General features: G+C 32.7%; 2 protein-coding genes across 6 annotated transcripts; one reads left to right on the top strand and one right to left on the bottom strand.

Moving 5' to 3' along the window:
- Positions 1–1,703: 1,703 nt before the first annotated feature.
- Positions 1,704–10,773, top strand: LOC117906499 (glucose-6-phosphate isomerase, cytosolic). 5 transcript variants are annotated; one of them, XR_004649843.1, is made up of 25 exons: positions 1,704–1,813; positions 2,193–2,253; positions 2,341–2,417; positions 2,586–2,667; positions 2,746–2,793; positions 3,045–3,200; positions 3,277–3,373; positions 3,529–3,571; positions 3,685–3,752; positions 3,864–3,948; positions 4,352–4,400; positions 5,364–5,436; positions 5,515–5,575; positions 6,221–6,287; positions 6,670–6,726; positions 6,842–6,895; positions 6,973–7,101; positions 8,069–8,132; positions 8,209–8,282; positions 8,592–8,645; positions 8,722–8,790; positions 9,364–9,453; positions 9,643–9,750; positions 10,215–10,430; positions 10,522–10,773. XR_004649843.1 is itself a non-coding variant. In XM_034819532.1 (25 exons), the coding sequence occupies exons 3-25, from the start codon at positions 2,203–2,205 to the stop codon at positions 10,570–10,572; spliced, it is 1,707 nt and encodes a 568-aa protein (XP_034675423.1). In that variant the 5' UTR covers positions 1,737–1,813; positions 1,922–2,045; positions 2,193–2,202; the 3' UTR covers positions 10,573–10,773. The 5 variants fall into 5 exon arrangements, 2 of the variants coding, with proteins under 2 accessions (XP_034675421.1, XP_034675423.1); XR_004649842.1 differs by having other exon boundaries at positions 10,210–10,430; XR_004649841.1 differs by having other exon boundaries at positions 10,188–10,430.
- A 715-nt stretch (positions 10,774–11,488) lies between these two features.
- Positions 11,489–13,225, bottom strand: LOC117906500 (deoxyuridine 5'-triphosphate nucleotidohydrolase-like). The gene is made up of 3 exons (XM_034819533.1): positions 12,627–13,225; positions 12,433–12,524; positions 11,489–12,067 (listed from the first exon to the last, which is right to left on the bottom strand). Exons 1-3 carry the CDS (start codon positions 13,016–13,018, stop codon positions 11,823–11,825), a joined length of 729 nt encoding a protein of 242 aa, XP_034675424.1. The 5' UTR covers positions 13,019–13,225; the 3' UTR covers positions 11,489–11,822.
- Positions 13,226–18,272: the final 5,047 nt, after the last annotated feature.

Genomic DNA, 18,272 nt, shown 5'->3' with positions numbered 1-18,272 from the left:
TTCAATCACTACCTAAAGGTCCTCAAAGGATAATATGGATCATGGGAAGATAGATAGGGGTCTCAATAGCCGGAGGATTGGATGTACCAAAATTTTCTTAACGATGTACCAAATTTCCTTAAGGATGTACCTAGGGTTCCAAAGTTTGTTTCTGAGTAGGGAACAATTTTTAATTACTTCCTAAAGATTCTTAAAGAAATAAACAAACCATGGGTAATAATACAGAGGTCCTGGTAGCTCATGGATTGGATGTACAAAATTGTTTTAAGGATGTGCCAAATTTTATGAAATATGTACCAAATTTTATAAATGATGCACCAAATTGTCTTTAAGATGTACCTTAGGTTCCAATATCCGTTTTAAGGTGGGGAATAACCTCTAATTCCTTCTCAAGGGTCCCCAAAGGAATATATGAACCATGAAAATGAAAATAGGGGTCTTGGTTCCTCTAAGAATGGATATACCTAGGATCCCAAAGTTCTTTTGAGGGTAGGCAAAGACCTCCAATTACTTATCAAAGGTCCTAAAGGAATATATACACCATGATAAGTATGATAGTGTTTTCGGTTATCTTAAGCATTAATTTACCTATTTTTTTTTAAGGATGTACCTATTTTTTATTAAATTAATATAAAAGGTTAAATACAATTTTTTATGAAAAGTATATTTTCTTTTATATTTTATTTTAATTAAAAATTAAAGATTTTAACCAAAAAAAAAGTTAGATCCACAATCAATTTAAAATCATAAGAAAAATGATAAAAGCACGGCTATTTATTGTGATTTTGATATGATAAATTTAAAATAAAAATTAAAAGAAAAATAATGTAAATAATAAAATAGTATTACGATAATATTTTTACTTTTACATGTGATAGAATTTACAAAATAAATAAATCGTTTGTTTAGTTTTAATATAAAAAATCTTATATCATAAACTTCTAAATAATAAAATGGAGTTTTTAAATTTAAATCTTAATTTATAAAATGTATTATTATAATTAATATTTAAAATCATTATTATTTGTGGGATAATATTTTCATTTTTGTACATTATATATTTTTTATTTAATTTGTTATATTAATTATTTGTTATATATTATCATTTTAAGTTTAATATGTCAAAAAAATAATTAAAATAAATATAGACAAATTAGAAAGTAAAAATAAATTAAAATTAAAAGAGTTTTATTAAAAAATGGGCGAGCATATTAAAAAGAATATAAAAACAAAAAAAATAATAATAATAAAAATTATAATAGGTGACAATGGATTATGGTGGCAGGAGAGGAAAAAAAAGAAAAAACAAAAAAGTGGAAATGTGACAAATGGTATGAGAGATATATTGATATGAGAAAAATAATAAAATTAAATAACTCATGTACTTGTTAACAGATGACATTAAATTGATGTGTACTTTTCTCCTTTAATTTTGAGGGTAATTATGGAACAAATTTAAAAATATTATTGAAGTGTACGAATAGATAATATTTTTTTCCATTTTACACTCAAATTAAAATGAAAAAAGTAAAGTTCCAAAATCTAGTTGTGTATGGTTAAATGATTTTCCCCTTTTTTTTATGCTTTTCTTTTGCAAGGAGGGGCACCCGATCCGCATCGCAAATGAGATGCCGTCTTATCAGCTTGTCTCTCACACGTGCCATACCTCCTCCTTCACGTGACGACGTGACATCTCTCTCTATAATCTGCACTTTTTTCAACCTTCTTGTTTTCTTTCGGTGCTTCTCGCATTTGCCCAATCTCATCTCTCTTTCGTCTCCGTCAAACATCCCATTTCTCTCACTCTCTTCAGGTGTGTTTCTCAATTTTCTACTTCTTTTTTTTTTGTTATCATCTGTTCATAAGATTTATGACCGTCAATCGCGGTTTCATTTTCTCCTTTCTCTTTTTTCAAAACCAGTAATCAATGTTCACTTCCTCTCTTGGATCCTTTTGTTTCCGTTTATAACAAATCATTCGATCATCTCTGAATTTCAATTGCTGGAGCTTTCTTTCCACTTGATTTCCGAGAAACCAAGGGGAAGGTAAAGGAACAATTCTTTTCCACGGTTTTCTACTTAACCAAACAGGACAGAGCCTCAGCCTTTTGAGTAAAACACGGATCTTTTTAATCGGTTTGCCTTTCTAGGGTTAATAACCGATCAGTTGGTGACATTGTTGTTTGCTTTCAGATAATTTCAGATGGCTTCCTCTACTCTAATCTGCGATACCGAGCCATGGAAGAATTTGAGGGTAACTTGGCCACTAGTTTTAGCTATGTGAATCGTGCAAGTATTCATAAACCTGAATTTGGTGTAAAATTTTTATATCATTTTGCAGGCTCATGTTGAGGATATTAAAAAGACTCACTTGCGTGATTTGATGAGTGACACGAAGAGATGCCAGTCAATGATGGTGTATGATCCTGGTGTTGGACTCTTTTAAAATTTATATATTTCTCTTTGTTACCTCAATTTGATATTAGTTGTGGCAGTAGAGTATGCAAGGGAATGTTGAGTTATGCTGTATAAATTTTATTTACAATGCATTTGGAAATCTTTTTAATATGGATATGTTTTCTATAGCGAGTTTGACGGGTTGCTGTTGGACTACTCACGGCAGTGTGCCACTCTGGAAACCATGGATAAGCTCTTCAAATTGGCAGAGGTGATTTGGACTATTTATTCTCTTGGGGATACATTAACTATGGTCTTTTAATTAAACTTTCAATGTTCAAATGCAGAGGCAACAAATCTCAAACAAAAAATTGGCAGAATGTACAATGGAGAGCGTGTAAGTCGAGTCTTTTCTTAGCAATCAGGTCATATGTAAAAACTAACATTAAATGGATTTATTTTTATTTTAAATAAAAAATAAATAAATTTCACTTATTTGGGCACTCCTCATTTGCATTTAGGCACCCTTTTGTATAACATCTGCATGATAACTTATTATGTATATTTAAAATAATAAAAATATTTTTCAGATTTTTGTATACATTGATCATTTGGTCTTTTGCATTATAATTTGGGTGGTATGTACAGATAAACAGTACAGAGAATAGGCCAGTACTTCATGTAGCTCTCCGTGCTCCAAGGGATTCTGTTATACAGAGTGATGGCAAAAATGTGGTCCCAGATGTCTGGAAAGTTCTAGACAAGATCCGAGTGTTTTCTGAGACAGTCCGCAGTGGTTCCTGGGTAATCAAAGTTGTTTATACAAGTCTAATTCAGATATGTAATCCATAAGTGTAAAGTAAGAATCGATTTTTGGTAGGTTGGAGCCACTGGAAAAGCATTGACGGATGTAATTTCTGTGGGCATTGGTGGCAGCTTCTTAGGCCCTCTTTTTGTGCACACTGCTCTGCAAACAGGTTTAGATTCATAATTTACTCGGCTGCCTTATAATTTAGTTTAATTCTATCTTTTAAAAAGGGGACTTTGTTTACTGTTTTCCCTTTGAAATGTCTGAGATCGTTCTACATTAAACTCTGCCTAATATTTGTAGTTCAATCCTGACAACCTGCAGATCCAGAGGCTAGTAAATTTGCAAAAGGGCGCCAGCTGCGTTTGTGAGTAATATGTTAATATCACCTAATACCATTGCCCTCAGTTTTCTTTAGCAATGATCTGATTATATTTAATCTTCAATTCAACTTTCTCTTTTACCTACATTTGCCTACAGCCTTGCAAATGTTGATCCTGTCGATGTGGCTAGAAATATCACAGGGCTGAACCCTGAAACTACTTTAGGTAAATCATAACCCTTTGTTTAGTCATATTATTGAATTTTGTTATATCTTTGTAAACACGGCTACTTTTGTGGTCTCACATAATGGTTGGTTTTTATTGTGATAATTGCAGTTGTGGTGGTTTCGAAGACTTTTACAACAGCTGAAACTATGTTGAATGCCCGTACTCTAAGGGAATGGATTTCAGCTGCTCTAGGGTTAGTGCTATTCATTCTTCAAGGATGTATATGGTGGTAGTTTTGGGATTCAGGAATTACTTACTTAGCATCTGACAATTTGGAACTTGGGATGTGGATTGGGAACCATAGGGAATAATTATAGAGTATGAGAATGATTTTTAGAGTAAGAAAGGCAATGCATGTCAAGGGATGAAAGAGGGATGTGTGTCATCCTAGAGTTCTTTGGGATGATTCTTGTATTTTGGAGATAAATTTGGAGCTATTTTCAATATTGGGGATTCTTGAATAATTTATAGAATAGAAGATATATATATATATTAGGTTCATCAAAAAAGGTCATGAACTTTGATAGTGAATAATGTCTGACCATACTCTTCTGTCTCTCTGGTCATAACGCACATGATTTGGCCTTTATTTTCAGGCCTTCAGCAGTAGCAAAGCATATGGTGGCTGTCAGTACTAATCTTACGGTATCATATTTTCTCTCTCTTGCAGACAGGTGTTGAGAATTTGCTGCATTCTAACTCTGTTAGCATTCTTTGAGAAAAAAAAGAAAGAAAAAAAGGGAATTCCCTTCAGTTGCACTAAATTTATCCCCTGGAAAGTACTCTTATTGTTCTGAATGTCTAATGGTGCCCATTGTGGTCTTTTCTAGATCAAGGCTTTTGTTCTAATTTTAACAGATTTACTTGCTTGAACGATAACAAAGAAGTGAATTCTTTGGGTCTGCATACTTGTATGATAGAAAGCTGCATCTGGATTACTGTCTTCCCTCAGCTTGTATTTGAATGGTCTCTATTTATTTCTGGGTTCCTCATTATTCTAATATATTGCTAAGAGGAACTCAAGTTCTTAGCAATGTATGTTTCATCTTTAAGAACCTCTAGCAGATGAACTGCTTGCACTGGATAACACTGATCTCCTCTAAAACACCATTTCATCTAGCAGTTGAACTGCACAGGATTACACCGATCTCCTGTAAAGAACAGTTTTATCTACATTGAAAGACAAGAAATTTGAAAATCCTGAATTAAGGTTTTTGAAGTCAACTCTATCCCTTGGGCAAGGATAAATACACAGGCATCCAATGCACTGATTTGTTTGGCAATAGGGAGACTAATAGAGATGATAAAAATACCAGAACAGGTCAATTGTAATTGGGAATTTGCTAGTTTTTCATCTTCTTTTTCAATATGTGAAAAATCTTAAAGAATATTCTACAATTTCGCCATGTATTTGCTTCCACTCTTAATTTCTAGACATAAGAGTTTGGTTATTAATATTTTCTTCCATGTACAAACTCGATTCTTTCCATGCTTTTATTTTTAACATCCAATTTTTGCTGTTTAGTAATGAAGGAAATACAAATATAAAAAGTTCAATAAATAGATATTCAAGTAGAAGTCTAAATATTCTTTTTGTTTCTAATGCAGCTTGTAGAACAATTTGGCATTGATCCTAATAATGCTTTTGCATTCTGGGACTGGGTAGGAGGCCGATATAGTGGTAAGTATACTTATCTTTTTGGTGGAGGATCTTACAGTTTATTCAATATTTGACTGGTTTTTGAATTATTGCTTGCAGTTTGCAGTGCTGTTGGTGTGCTGCCTTTATCTCTCCAATATGGTTTCTCAGTTGTTGAGAAGTACGATAACTTATATGCTCTTTTTATTTTATAGCAAGCGCTACTGGAGGGCTTTATATTTAACTTTAACTCATAAAACTTTATCTGACTCTGATAAGCACTGAATAATAAGTTAACCATTATACCCTTTTTTCTGTTTAAAGGAAAATATTAGAGTTGTTTAATGAATTTTATTTTCCATGAAACATGAAGTATTGGGTGTTTTCAGTGGCCACAACATTTTTCTGTTGTTTTATTTTTTTCAATCATTGCAGTATGAGTTGAAAAGTTAGACAATTGGCCTCTTTTTCTTTCCAGAGAAAAAGGTGAGCTGACAATGAATTGGAAATGTTTGTATCAAAATGAACCACAACTGAAGATTCATGCGGTTGCCACTTGTTCTGCAAGACATATTAGGATATTTTCTGTTCCATTGTTATCACGGTGGCTATTAGAATTGCAACAGTACCAAGTATATAGACAAATGGATAGTGTACAGTTATTGTTCTTGATCGCTCTACTCTGATGTTGTTATGATCCTTAAAGTAAACTCTGCCTTTTAAGCCATCCAAATTTTATATATTTTGCTGACCATCATTCATCATTCTATTTTGGCATAACTTTTTTCCATGATAGCATAATATATTGCATTTTTCTTACTTTAAGGTTCCTGAAGGGAGCTTCAAGCATTGATCAACATTTCTATTCAGCACCATTTGAGAAGAACATACCTGTACGTGTCCCAAGTACATGATCTCTAGAAGTTGTAATTAATGTTACATGCTGGATGTGCCAGAAGATGATCCACCCATGGCTTTTACCTATTTCTAAGTTATTACACTGGCATGGGTTCAGAAACAGACCAATGCACACAAGGAACCTTATCAGAGATAATAACTAGGGCCATCGCGTGCTTTTTTTTTTTTCCCACTTTCATGCATTGGCTGTTTGTCTGGGTCTCCCATGTGGATCCATTGAATACCAGGTTTAATGGCCCTGTTTTGAGCCACATGGTCCACTATGGTCTGGTAGATTATCATGATAATCTTATGGCTTAGATTTTGTTCAATATATATATATATGACCTATTCTATTATATCACATCTGTGCTTCAGGTGCTTTTAGGTTTGTTGAGTGTATGGAACGTTTCATTTCTTGGATATCCTGCAAGAGTGAGTAACAATAATCTTTTTTGTACTGTTTTTAAACTGCCAGTAGTTATGTGTGCTCTAATGATGCCAGTTCACTAGCTTTTCTATAATCCTGAGACCTCTAATATGCCTTCAGGCAATCTTACCATACTCCCAAGCCCTGGAGAAGTTTGCCCCACATATCCAACAGGTGTGTGCCATGGCCTCCTGCTCGAGTTTTTAATCTTAGAAGTGTCTTCTCATCATGCAAAATTATTTTGGATTTAGGTTAGCATGGAGAGTAATGGAAAGGGTGTCTCAATTGATGGTGTGCCACTTCCATTTGAGGCTGGTGAAATTGATTTTGGTGAGCCGGGAACAAATGGTCAGCACAGCTTTTACCAACTAATTCACCAGGTAATTTGCTTTTCTGTTGTATTGAGTAAAATAGTTTCATATTCTTTTGTTTAAGTTTATTGATATATTCTCTAATTTCATAATGTACGAAAAAGTAGTTAACTGTGTATCCTTGAAGCTACTCTGGGACTCTGCCAATTTCAGTTGTGTTTGATACATGCATTTTTGTAACCCTGGTGCATACTGCAGCTTTCACTTTCTAAAGTACATCCAAAGCAAAAATTGGTTACTTTGTGAATCCTGGCAGAAATTTCAAGATTTGAGCATTTTCATAACCTCATCCCAACATCATAGTTTAATGAATTTGTAACTTTTCTCTGTTCTTGTGATTTTCTTTCTTTTATCTTTTATTTTTATTGATCTGGTAGATTTGCAGAGCTAATGGTGTTAGACGAAATTATCTCTTTAATGGTCTGAGAAGAATTCCAATTTGTAAATGTTGCTCAACTAATGGGAATCCAATACTCCAATTCATGTATTTTGCTTGCGCATGAGTGGGAGGATGGTCTGCATGGTTCATGGGTGTGCTATCTCTTAAAATGTGATCATATGTGGGCCTATTTGAATTTGAGTTAGATCCTACCTAAATCCTGATGAATTTAGCTTTGCTAGGTTGGTATTTTTATTATCAAGAAAATGGTAATATCATCAACAGTTTACCAAAGAGTTGAAAGACACACATCCATGATCCATGAGAAAATAAAACTCTGAAAGCTTATGTTTTCTTGACTTGTGGTTTTCTGTTTTCATATTATTCGTATGAAAAGCGCATTGAAAATTATCATTCTTTTTTTTGTTGTAAAAATCAATAAATTTCTACTCTCTGTTCAGTTTAGACCTCCAATTGCTCATCATCTTGGAGGAATATGGAATTGAGTGTTGGGTTGCAGCTGTGACTGTTTATACAACGAAAATATGGCTTTAATTCATGTTCCAACATTGTAACTCATCTTCTTGGAAATTTCAGGGCCGTGTTATTCCTTGTGATTTTATTGGTGTTGTAAAGAGTCAGCAACCTGTGTACCTGAAAGGTACTTTACTGCTGATGTTTAAGTTATTGTGTTCCTACTTTGCATTTCATAATTCTTGATTGAATTTGATTTTCAGGTGAAGTGGTGAGTAACCACGATGAGCTCATGTCTAACTTCTTTGCACAGCCAGATGCCCTTGCTTATGGAAAGGTAGGATTTATTCTCTCTTACAGATATCTCTTTATCTCCATTTAATATCTAGATAACTTCCAGTTTTAAAAGAATTTTATATTTTGGCTCAAATTTGATTGTTTGTTGCACGTCTTATGATTTATAATCCTAAACAAATAAAAGAAAATTAAAAAATTTTGAAAATTTTAAAAATAAAATTAACTTTTTGGGAATCTGGTGCCTGTGTTTTTGATCGGGAATGGTTAATGCTCCAACCATCTTCGGGTCAGAGCATCAGCAATTATCTGGATATCTAACAAGACTCCAGCTTCCCTTGCTTATGGAAAGACCCCAGAACAATTGCAAAATGAGAATGTTCTGCAGCATCTTATTCCTCACAAGGTAATGTCCTTCCAGTTTGCTTAAGTCTTCCATCCACAATTAAGCATTCAGCCCTAATGATGGCATTTTCTTTCAGACATTCTCTGGCAACCGGCCTTCTTTGAGCCTTCTGCTTCCATCACTGAATGCTTATAATATTGGACAGGTTTGAGACTTTTTACACCTTTTTCGTCCTTTAATTAACCATCTTGTTGATGTTGATATAAATGTTAGAAGTTTTCATGGAGCTTGAATTCATTCAATGTGTTTGCTGTAGTCCAAGGCTTGAAGTTGTAGACAATCCATTGAGGGCTGCTATGTGTCTTCCATTTCCATGCATAAACATATCTAAGACATAATAAACAAATAAAGAGTGGGGAAAAATGATAAAAAATCACTTCTCATGACAGAAAGTTTTGACAGGATTGTGTAGTCCTTCTCTTACTAAAATAAATAAAGATGGCACATTTTTTTATTCCGCACTCTTTACTGCTGAACTGATAGTATTTTCTTTGTGGATTTTGCTGTCTTTCTCACATGGCCTGGCTTGCCTTAAGCATATTTCTTCCACATGCAAGTGTGTCTATCATTTCCTTCATTATTTGTTAAGGTCACAGCAGGACGTAATTTCTGATGAGTACAGAGCATGTTGTGCTTGTTAGTTTCTTTTTCTCACTAAATATTTTACATAATCTTCTTCTGTGGCTTGATCCCATTATTTTTTCTTGCACATCTTCAGTTGTTGGCAATCTATGAACATAGAATTGCTGTGGAAGGTTTTGTATGGGGTATCAATTCTTTTGACCAGTGGGGAGTTGAGTTAGGGAAGGTATGTATTACACTATTACCTTGAAGAACGTCTTGTATATCTTTACTTCATAATCATGTGGTTGCACTATTCTCATCTCTTTCTTTTTCAGCTAATTTTTGTAGATTCAGTTTTCAAATTTGTTGTAACTTTTTATTAATTATTCCCCCACCCCCCTTGAATACACCATTTGCTCTATGAAAAATGCAGTCATTGGCATCTCAAGTCCGAAAGCAACTTAATTCAGCTCGAACGAAGGGAAAACCAGTTGAAGGATTTAACTACAGCACTACTACTTTGTTAAAGAGATATCTGGAGGTATGGCTAAGCATTTGGGCACAAAGCCATGCACATAGAGTTGTACCAGCCATTATAACTTCTAATAAGCTCATAAGTTTTCTATTGATTTCTAGTAGCTATCTTTTTAAAGATCTCATTCAAAACAAACAATGATATTTAGGCTCTACTGGTACCATTGTCCAATCATTTTTAGGGTTGTTGGATAGTTTATTACCCCTTGCTCAGGCCTGGTGGCTGGAACACTTCAGAAGCCCATGATGAACCAATAGAAAAGACTTGGACCGTCAAATTGACAATGCTCTTTTGGAAAGTCTGCAAAACAATGCATTCATTTCTTAAAATTGGATGTTTCTAATGTTGGGTAGGATCAATTAAGTTATGGATTCGTTTCCATCTGGAATCTTATGCGATCTCATGCATGTTTTGTGATACCTGTGCATGGTTCATAATTTCACACTTGTCTGCATTTGACTGTAGCAAAGATCTAGAATCTGAGAGAGCCTTTATAAGCATTAAATTTGAAAACTTGACACATGGGGCTTGCATTTTCATTGGTTCAAGATCCATGATCGATTAATCGGTTCTTAGTGGAGTATTCAGCTGTTTTTGATGATTGTGACATTTAATTTCTTCAATTTCTTGGGAGGGTGAATGGAACTGATTTGTAAATGCATGCCTCCTGTGAAGTGAAGAATAAGGTGCTTATAAACCTCTCTACTTTAGTTTCCAGAAAAGTTTAATCCAAGCCTTTATTCTTCTGACAATGTTAATTTATTTCTTCCTTGGCAGGCAAGTTCGGATATTCCTTCTGATCCTTGCACCCTTCTACCACAGATGTAACTGTTTTGTGTTTTGGTTGTTGTTCTCTCAACTCAAGTTTATCTATGGATGCTGCTAATCCATAATCCGCAACTGAGTTTTTTGACCATTCTGAAGTTCATTTGCCTTGAGTTCTTCACACTGCATAATTTTGACTTGTATTATCCTCACAATTTTCCATGTTCCTAATTTGGTAATTTCCTGTTTTTGGTTATATTTTGACGAGGCTGCCTGTCTGGAATCTGGATGATGTAAGCATCTCAAGGACGTGTTAATATGACAACTATATTAATGGGCTAATAGAGATGCAAAGAATGAGGCCGTATTACCACCTCGCAACCTGTGGCCTACTCCAAAGAATAGTTGACAATGGACGTATCATAACCTCCCATCTTCGTTACTAAGACTAGCTATGAACCTTCAGAGGCCCACAAATCTGCCATTAGGGATAGCAAAACCCAAATGATCACACATTGCTCCTTTATTCAGCTTTAACAAACCCATAGAATAAGGGGAAGTTCATTTACCATACATCAAAATGACAGTTAGACAAGTCACTACCAATAACAAATTACTTGCTATTATTTCAGTAGTGTAAATTTCACTTTCAAAAACGAGACTTTTGCATTGCACGCATTAAAACTATTTTTTCTAATGATCTTCTGTATCACTACCAAATAATTCGCTGATTCACATATTTAATATCAAATTCTAGTATCCTCGATTCACCATTATCCTTTAAAAACTTAACCAGTAGGGTATAGCCCTTATCAAAAACATTATAGGTAAAGCAAATGCCAAGGCTAGACCAGTAACCAGCATTAATTCGTATCAAAGAGAAAAAAAGGTAGGCCCAATATGGGGGTTCAGCGTGCCATTGAAATGATGCAACTGCCATCAAATGGTTAGCAGTAAGCGCGGACACACTCTCCACCAACATTAGAATTTAGACCACCTGCATTATGTTCAAATCATGCAAAATATAAACCACTGAACTACAGTAATAATTGTCTACTTCCATTAGTTTTGCCAAGATAGTAGAGCCCATAGGGCAACAGTCTAGCGACTAGCCCACCGTGTTTGTGCTTTACTACTAGTATCCAAAAGTTGCAGTGCCATACAGAGCAAAAGGCTAGCCCACCATCTGTTCTACACGATTACTCAACCAGCTTGTCCCACGCGTCTCTCAACGCCCGACCAGCCTACTCCCAACCCCACAAGAAAAGGATAAAGAAAACTACAACACACGCCCACCCATATGCGTAGGAGGTTCAGACACCGGTAGATCCGAACCCTCCCACACCTCTCTCTGTAGAATCCAAGTCCTCGACCTCCATAACTTCAGGAGTTATAATCTTCTCGATTATCAGTTGAGCAATTCTATCACCAACTTTCACTTCAAAATCAACGTCTGAGTGATTGAATAAGATGACCCCAACAGGTCCTCTGTAGTCGGCATCAATCACACCGGCCCCAACATCAATGGAGTGTTTCCATGCTAGACCCGACCGCGGAGCTACAAAAAACAAAACAAAACAAAGATATCGCCTATTTTTAGAATACTGAATACTGAGTATGAATAGAGAGATATACGATCAATAACTAAAACCAAATTCCGTATTGCTCTGATTTGTTGCCGATAATCATGATGAAAATGTGAGGGATTAAAAAAGAGGTCGTGCATTTTTTCACCGTGCGCTTCATTTGAGACAGGGAAACTAGAGCGTTTTTTTCCTTTTATATTTTGGTTTCTTATGTTGGAAAACATATGGATGAAAAAGTATAAAAAGCTGACTCACGCCCTCTCTTTTTCCCCTGTATTTTCTCACCAGCCAAACAGAACGACAGACAACAACAACAAAAGCAGAAAAATAAACATACCAATGCGGGCATATGTTCCTTCCGGTATTCCAATGCTTAAATCTGTTGGAACCAGAGCTTTTCCTCTTGCCGGTACCTTGGTCTCCGTTGCACTACACGTAACATTTAAAAAAAATTATGAAACAAACTTCCTTCTCCGATATTCTAACAAGGTCTCAGACAACAAAAAAATAAAACAGAGCAAGTAAATTTACCTGGAGAGATCGTAACCAGCGGAGAGAGGAGAAGCCCTTGAAGGCAAAACAGCCCTTTCTGAAAGCTTCTTCACTCTCAGAAGAGAGAGGGGGCATTGGGAGTCTTGAGAAACGCCATTTTGGTGAAGCTTCTGAATTTTCGGTGCCGGCTCTTCGATTTCAGGGCTTCTACACTGTGGATCGTGCTGGGCCATTCTTAGCAAACGATTGAGAGAAGGGTTACGAGATGAGTAGTTACAGAAAATTTGACCATTTGAGGTTTTGAAAAAGGAGAGAGCGGGTCTATATATAACAACACCCGCGTGGGATGGGGTTTTCGCGGTAATGGCGCCAAGAATTCCCGCCATAGTACATGGGTTCATGGGTCGGATTAAAAATGCCCAGCCCAACATAGTGGAATCGTTTCTGAACCGTTTCGGCGGCTGAACCCAACTCTGATACAAGCAACAATTCAGAAAAAGGTCAAATACATCATCGTCCGATTCGCTTCCTCCAACGACGGAGCCTACGCCTCGAGCGTTTCCATGGTTTCGGAACCTGCAAACTCGGGGCAGTCCAGCGGCCCCGACGAGGATTTAGGGTTTGTGCTCTAGGGTTTTGGGATTCGGGTGGATCTATTTGGAAAATAAAGGCCGGATTTTTCCGAAATGATTTCAATTGTCAAAAATGAAAAAGTATCCATCATATCATTACCCTTAAATACAATAGTGGTTACGTGTCAATAAACTTTTGTATTTAATGAATATAAAAGAAAAATTAACCTTCAATCATCACTTGTCTATCATTGATGATTTAAATGGATGATGCGTGTAACACAATACTCTTTAAAAATGGAAAAAAGGAATCGATAACCATTTGCAATACATTAGGACTGTTTTTAATACGATAGGTGGTCAAACAAGTGATGTTATAAATATATTTTATATATTATTAAAATAAATAAATTAAATTTAAATTTAAAATTTTTAAATTAATATAAATAAAATAAAGTAAACAAAAATATAAAGTAGAAATAAAATGTAGAAATGATTCAAATTTAAATTGATTTAATAAAAATAAATAATAAATAATGAATATTCAATAAATCAATATGCAATAAAATATTGAATATTAAAATAAAAAATAAAATGCAATATTCCAACTTTGCAACTTCATTGAGTGATTAGGAGGATTGTCGATTTCTTCGTTGATAACGAATCCGACAGTAGCAACTGCTATGACAATGGTGCAATTGGAAGAGAGTGCGAAATTTGAGCAAGAGGAGGCAACAACGGGTTAAGGTTGTTGGGTCGTAAGTGGAATTGGGAATATATTCATCAAAACCACATCGTTTTGATGATGAAAAAAACAAACAACTTTCAATCATTCGATTCGGAGGGGAATTTATTAGTTTGATTGATTCACCGGTCCGATTATCGGTTCATCCGGTTTGCGATTGATCCAAAACCTCTCCAGCTCAAATCATCAAATCGAACCAAAATGGTGACCAGTTGATCCGATCTAGTTTTTAAATCAATGCATTAAGACTATTGATCAATAAATAGTCAAATCTATCCCAAGTTAAAAGACAAAAAAGGAAAAAGGAAATTTGTGTTTTTACGTGTCCCATCTATAGAAGCAAAGGCAAGTCTTTACAAATACAAGCCTCATTGTTCGTGGTTGACAAAAGAAAATTAGGTGAAAGCAATTAAAATTCAAATGTTATGCTAGTTTTGGAAATCCACTCCACAAGTACTCTTGATTTTATTCAAAATTTATTGAATATAGAAAGGATGATTTTATTTATATATTTGATGTTTAATCTTAGATATATTTAGTTGTTCCGAATTTGTTTTTTAATAGATTTTGATCAAAATGATTTTCAATAGATGTAAATCTAAGAAATATGTTTACTATAATGAAATTTGAAACCGGATGGGGTTTGAATGAATTTAAGATAATATAAATAATGTTTTAAAAGATCAAATACAATGATAATTGTTTAAAATTTTACATTTTTTATTTTTTTATGTATTTAATTACTTCAAATTATTGTAGGTTTTCTATTTTGTCATGTGATTGGATTCTTTTATAGAAATGGTAGTTGACTGTGTGGTAGTCTTATTCTTTGTGCAATTAGGGTTTCTTTGCCATAAATTTTATTTTTTATTTTAAATATTTTATTATTTAATTTACATGTAGATATTGTCCTTTTTAAATTTAAGGGCTGAGGTTCTTACTTTAAAACGTGTATGTACGGATCACACCATACACCTCTCATATGATCAAACAAATTTCAATACATAGGTTGAGATTCAACTTTGATACAATTTGTAATGGTTCGTATCAAATTGTATAAATATCGTCTGTTTTGAATTTAAGGTATCCTCACAGTTTTAAATACGTTTACAATGTTAATATGAGTTATATATTGTCATAAGTATCAAAATTTGGACTGGTACCTCTTTCTATAAATGTATTTCATAATGCGTATATAAATTTTATTTATTTTTAAATAAAATTTATTTTAGAAAATTTGTTAAACACTCATATCCATAATATTTTGCCTAAAATGTCTCTAAAAATTAAATTTTATAAATGAGATAAATATACAAAATTACTTATTAATAAATTTGAAATCTTAGTGTGATTTAATATAATTACATAAAGAAAAACGAGTAAATAACAAAATGAATTTTCATTTTGCATTCACATTGGTAATTTGGTGTTCATTTATAAATTAAATTTATTAGACTTTATTTAATTCACTAGCTTTGGGTTTGAGTTAAATATACCTAACCCTCGTTTTTAAATTTCATCAAAATATGTCGTTAATATTGGGTGAGGATGTTCAAGAAAAGTGGATAAAATAAACAATATAACTCGAACAATTATCAAAATAATTTGACTATTTTTGATAAAATATCTAAATTTATCCGCCACTAAAAAATAATAAAATATCAAGTCAAACCTACCATTAAGAAATAAAATAGATAATATAATTCAACGGTTATCAACTTGATTTTGTTATTTTCAAATGATCATTTTAATTTATTTTTTAGAAACTATCTTAATAAATTTTCAAATATGAAAAATGATTGAAAATAAAATGATAAAATATATTTTTAAAAACACGTTTACAAACACACAATATAAATTAATAATATTTCAAAATTTCAAATGGATTTTTATTTTATAAAATATTAAAAAAAAAACCTTACATTCTGATTGCTATTGTTAATATTCAGATGAAATGGTAAATAAAAGGATGGTTGAAACCATGAAGAGATACCAGGAAAGACATGCTACGAGTAATAACTAAAATTACATGGACTAATAATCATCATCAACATACTTATGCCATGGTCCAGCCAGGCGTCACTCCCTAAATAATAATGTGGTAACGACAAAATTATATGAACATTAATTAGGGTTGGGTTTGATCTATCTACCCACATTTATGTTTTATTCCAAACTTTTAGCAGCATCTCCTTCGCCCAAAAGCTGGCCCCATGCCTCTTTTATGTTGGATTTATGTGTCCAAATTTGATTGTTTCGTTAGAAAGTTGGGATAAGGCATAGTAAAATTAAAATATTTTTTTAAAATATAATAGCAGGAAAAAAGGTTTTTGATATTATATAAATATATAATTTTTTTTAATTCATGATTCTCGATTCCCTTGTATGGGGTTTGGGGTTTGTCTGGTTGACATTATCATTTTTCAATTAAAAAAATATATATTTTTAATAAAAATCATCAATTACCGTTTTAAAAATAATAACTAAAATATGGTTATTAATTAAAAAAAATATAACTAGTGTTGCTATTATGACTGATTCATAACTTATTTTATTTATTTTTTATTTGATTAGTTATTAATTTTTTTATGATTGAAATATAATTAATTGAATAATTTATTCTACTTCGAATGATAAAAAGTAAGAATATTTTTATTTTTTATTAACAATCTAGAATTTATAATTTTATATTTTATTTATGTGTTTGTTGTCTCAACTATTAATCTAATAGATTTTTAGAATATTAATCTAATGGGTTTTAGAATTTATCCATGTTAAAGTTTAATTTGATATTTTTAAGACAAAACTAAAGTACTTACAACATAGATGATTGTTTCTTAAGATATAAATATAACAATTATTTTCTCGTGATAGTAACACCCAAAATCATAAAAAAACAAATAATTGGTTTACAATTTATACTTTCTTAAATATAAAAATCTCAATAAAAAAAAAGTACTAAATTATGTTTATAAATTATAGCATAGATGATTGTCTCTTAAGACATTAAAGACATGTTTTTTTCTAAATAAATTATATTTATTAAGAAACAACCTCTCTTCCAAAAAAAAAAAAATCTTAATTTCTAGTTGTCTATATATGTATATGTCAAATAAAATACATTTAAAAAGTAAAAAAATTAGTTATATTTAAAAAAAAATCGTTGTGATTTTTGTTACATATCATCCCAAATTTATTATTATTTTTGTCATATTTTAACATATATAAAATATATCATATTTAAAGTTAATTCAAATTAAATATTTTATTATTCACTTTACACATTACAAACAATAACAAGTTACAACTTTTGTAATGATTAATGATAATAACAAGTTCATATTGTTATAACTTTTGCAATGATTTAACCAACGGTATAGCGATGTATTTTTTGTTTTAATGAAAATATAAAAAGTGTAAATTTATAAGGATAATCTTAATGAAAAACGATCAAACGATGAGTTTCATTTTTTGGTTTTAACGAAAAGATAAAGATTGTAAATTTATACGAAAATATCAAAATATGAGTTTTATGAGTATAGAGTGATTTGTAAAACAAGTTAAAAAAAAACTTTACTAAAATTAATATTATCTTTATTTTTCATATTAAATTCAAATTTAAACTAAAATTTTCCTACGTTATTTTTATTCATATAGTTGGTTTCTTTTTAAACTCTACGACAAGTTTATTTTATATTTTGTTTTATTTTTTTATACCGCACATAATGCAAAATATTAAAGTTATTATAATCCAATGTTGACACGTGTATACGTTGTTTTAGATTTTATGTCGTCATATGCTTGAAATTATATTCAGAAATATTTTTATATTTAATTTTATAGTAATTTTATTGATGTTAAATTGGCGGTTTAAAAGCTCACGTTTCTCGTCAAAATATTAGAACGGACATGGTGAGAATATTTTCGAAATATCAGTATTTCAATTTATTTAAAATAAAAAATTTTAAATTACATAAAATAAAATAACAACTAAAATAAGCCCATTGGAGGCTAGGGTTACCGTCACAAAAAAGCCAATGATGCAGAAAGATTACGCACGCATGACACGTGTTTATCTCAGTCGTTGTGGCCGTCGGATCACTCCCTCGCTACCAACTGATCATACGCTTCTCGGTGCGAGTCATAGCGTTACTTTAAGCTGCGCCGCCCGTGGCGCAGTGCGCACCCACCGATAGGAGAAAGAAAGGTTGGAAAGTGTACAATTACGCATCATCGCACCATTCCATCGCGTGTGAAGCACTTCTCTATAAGCATCGGCACACCGACACGGTCAATCTCTCGGGTTGATTAGGTCTTTCCCTCGCGTGAGCAGCCTACACGCTCAGTCATCGCGCGTGGGAGGTCATA

This window comes from Vitis riparia, chromosome 18 (genome assembly GCF_004353265.1).
Source record: "Vitis riparia cultivar Riparia Gloire de Montpellier isolate 1030 chromosome 18, EGFV_Vit.rip_1.0, whole genome shotgun sequence".
Taxonomy (NCBI): domain Eukaryota; kingdom Viridiplantae; phylum Streptophyta; class Magnoliopsida; order Vitales; family Vitaceae; genus Vitis; species Vitis riparia.
The sequence above is the reverse complement of the archived record's forward strand: the minus strand, read 5'-3'. Positions and strand labels throughout refer to the sequence as shown.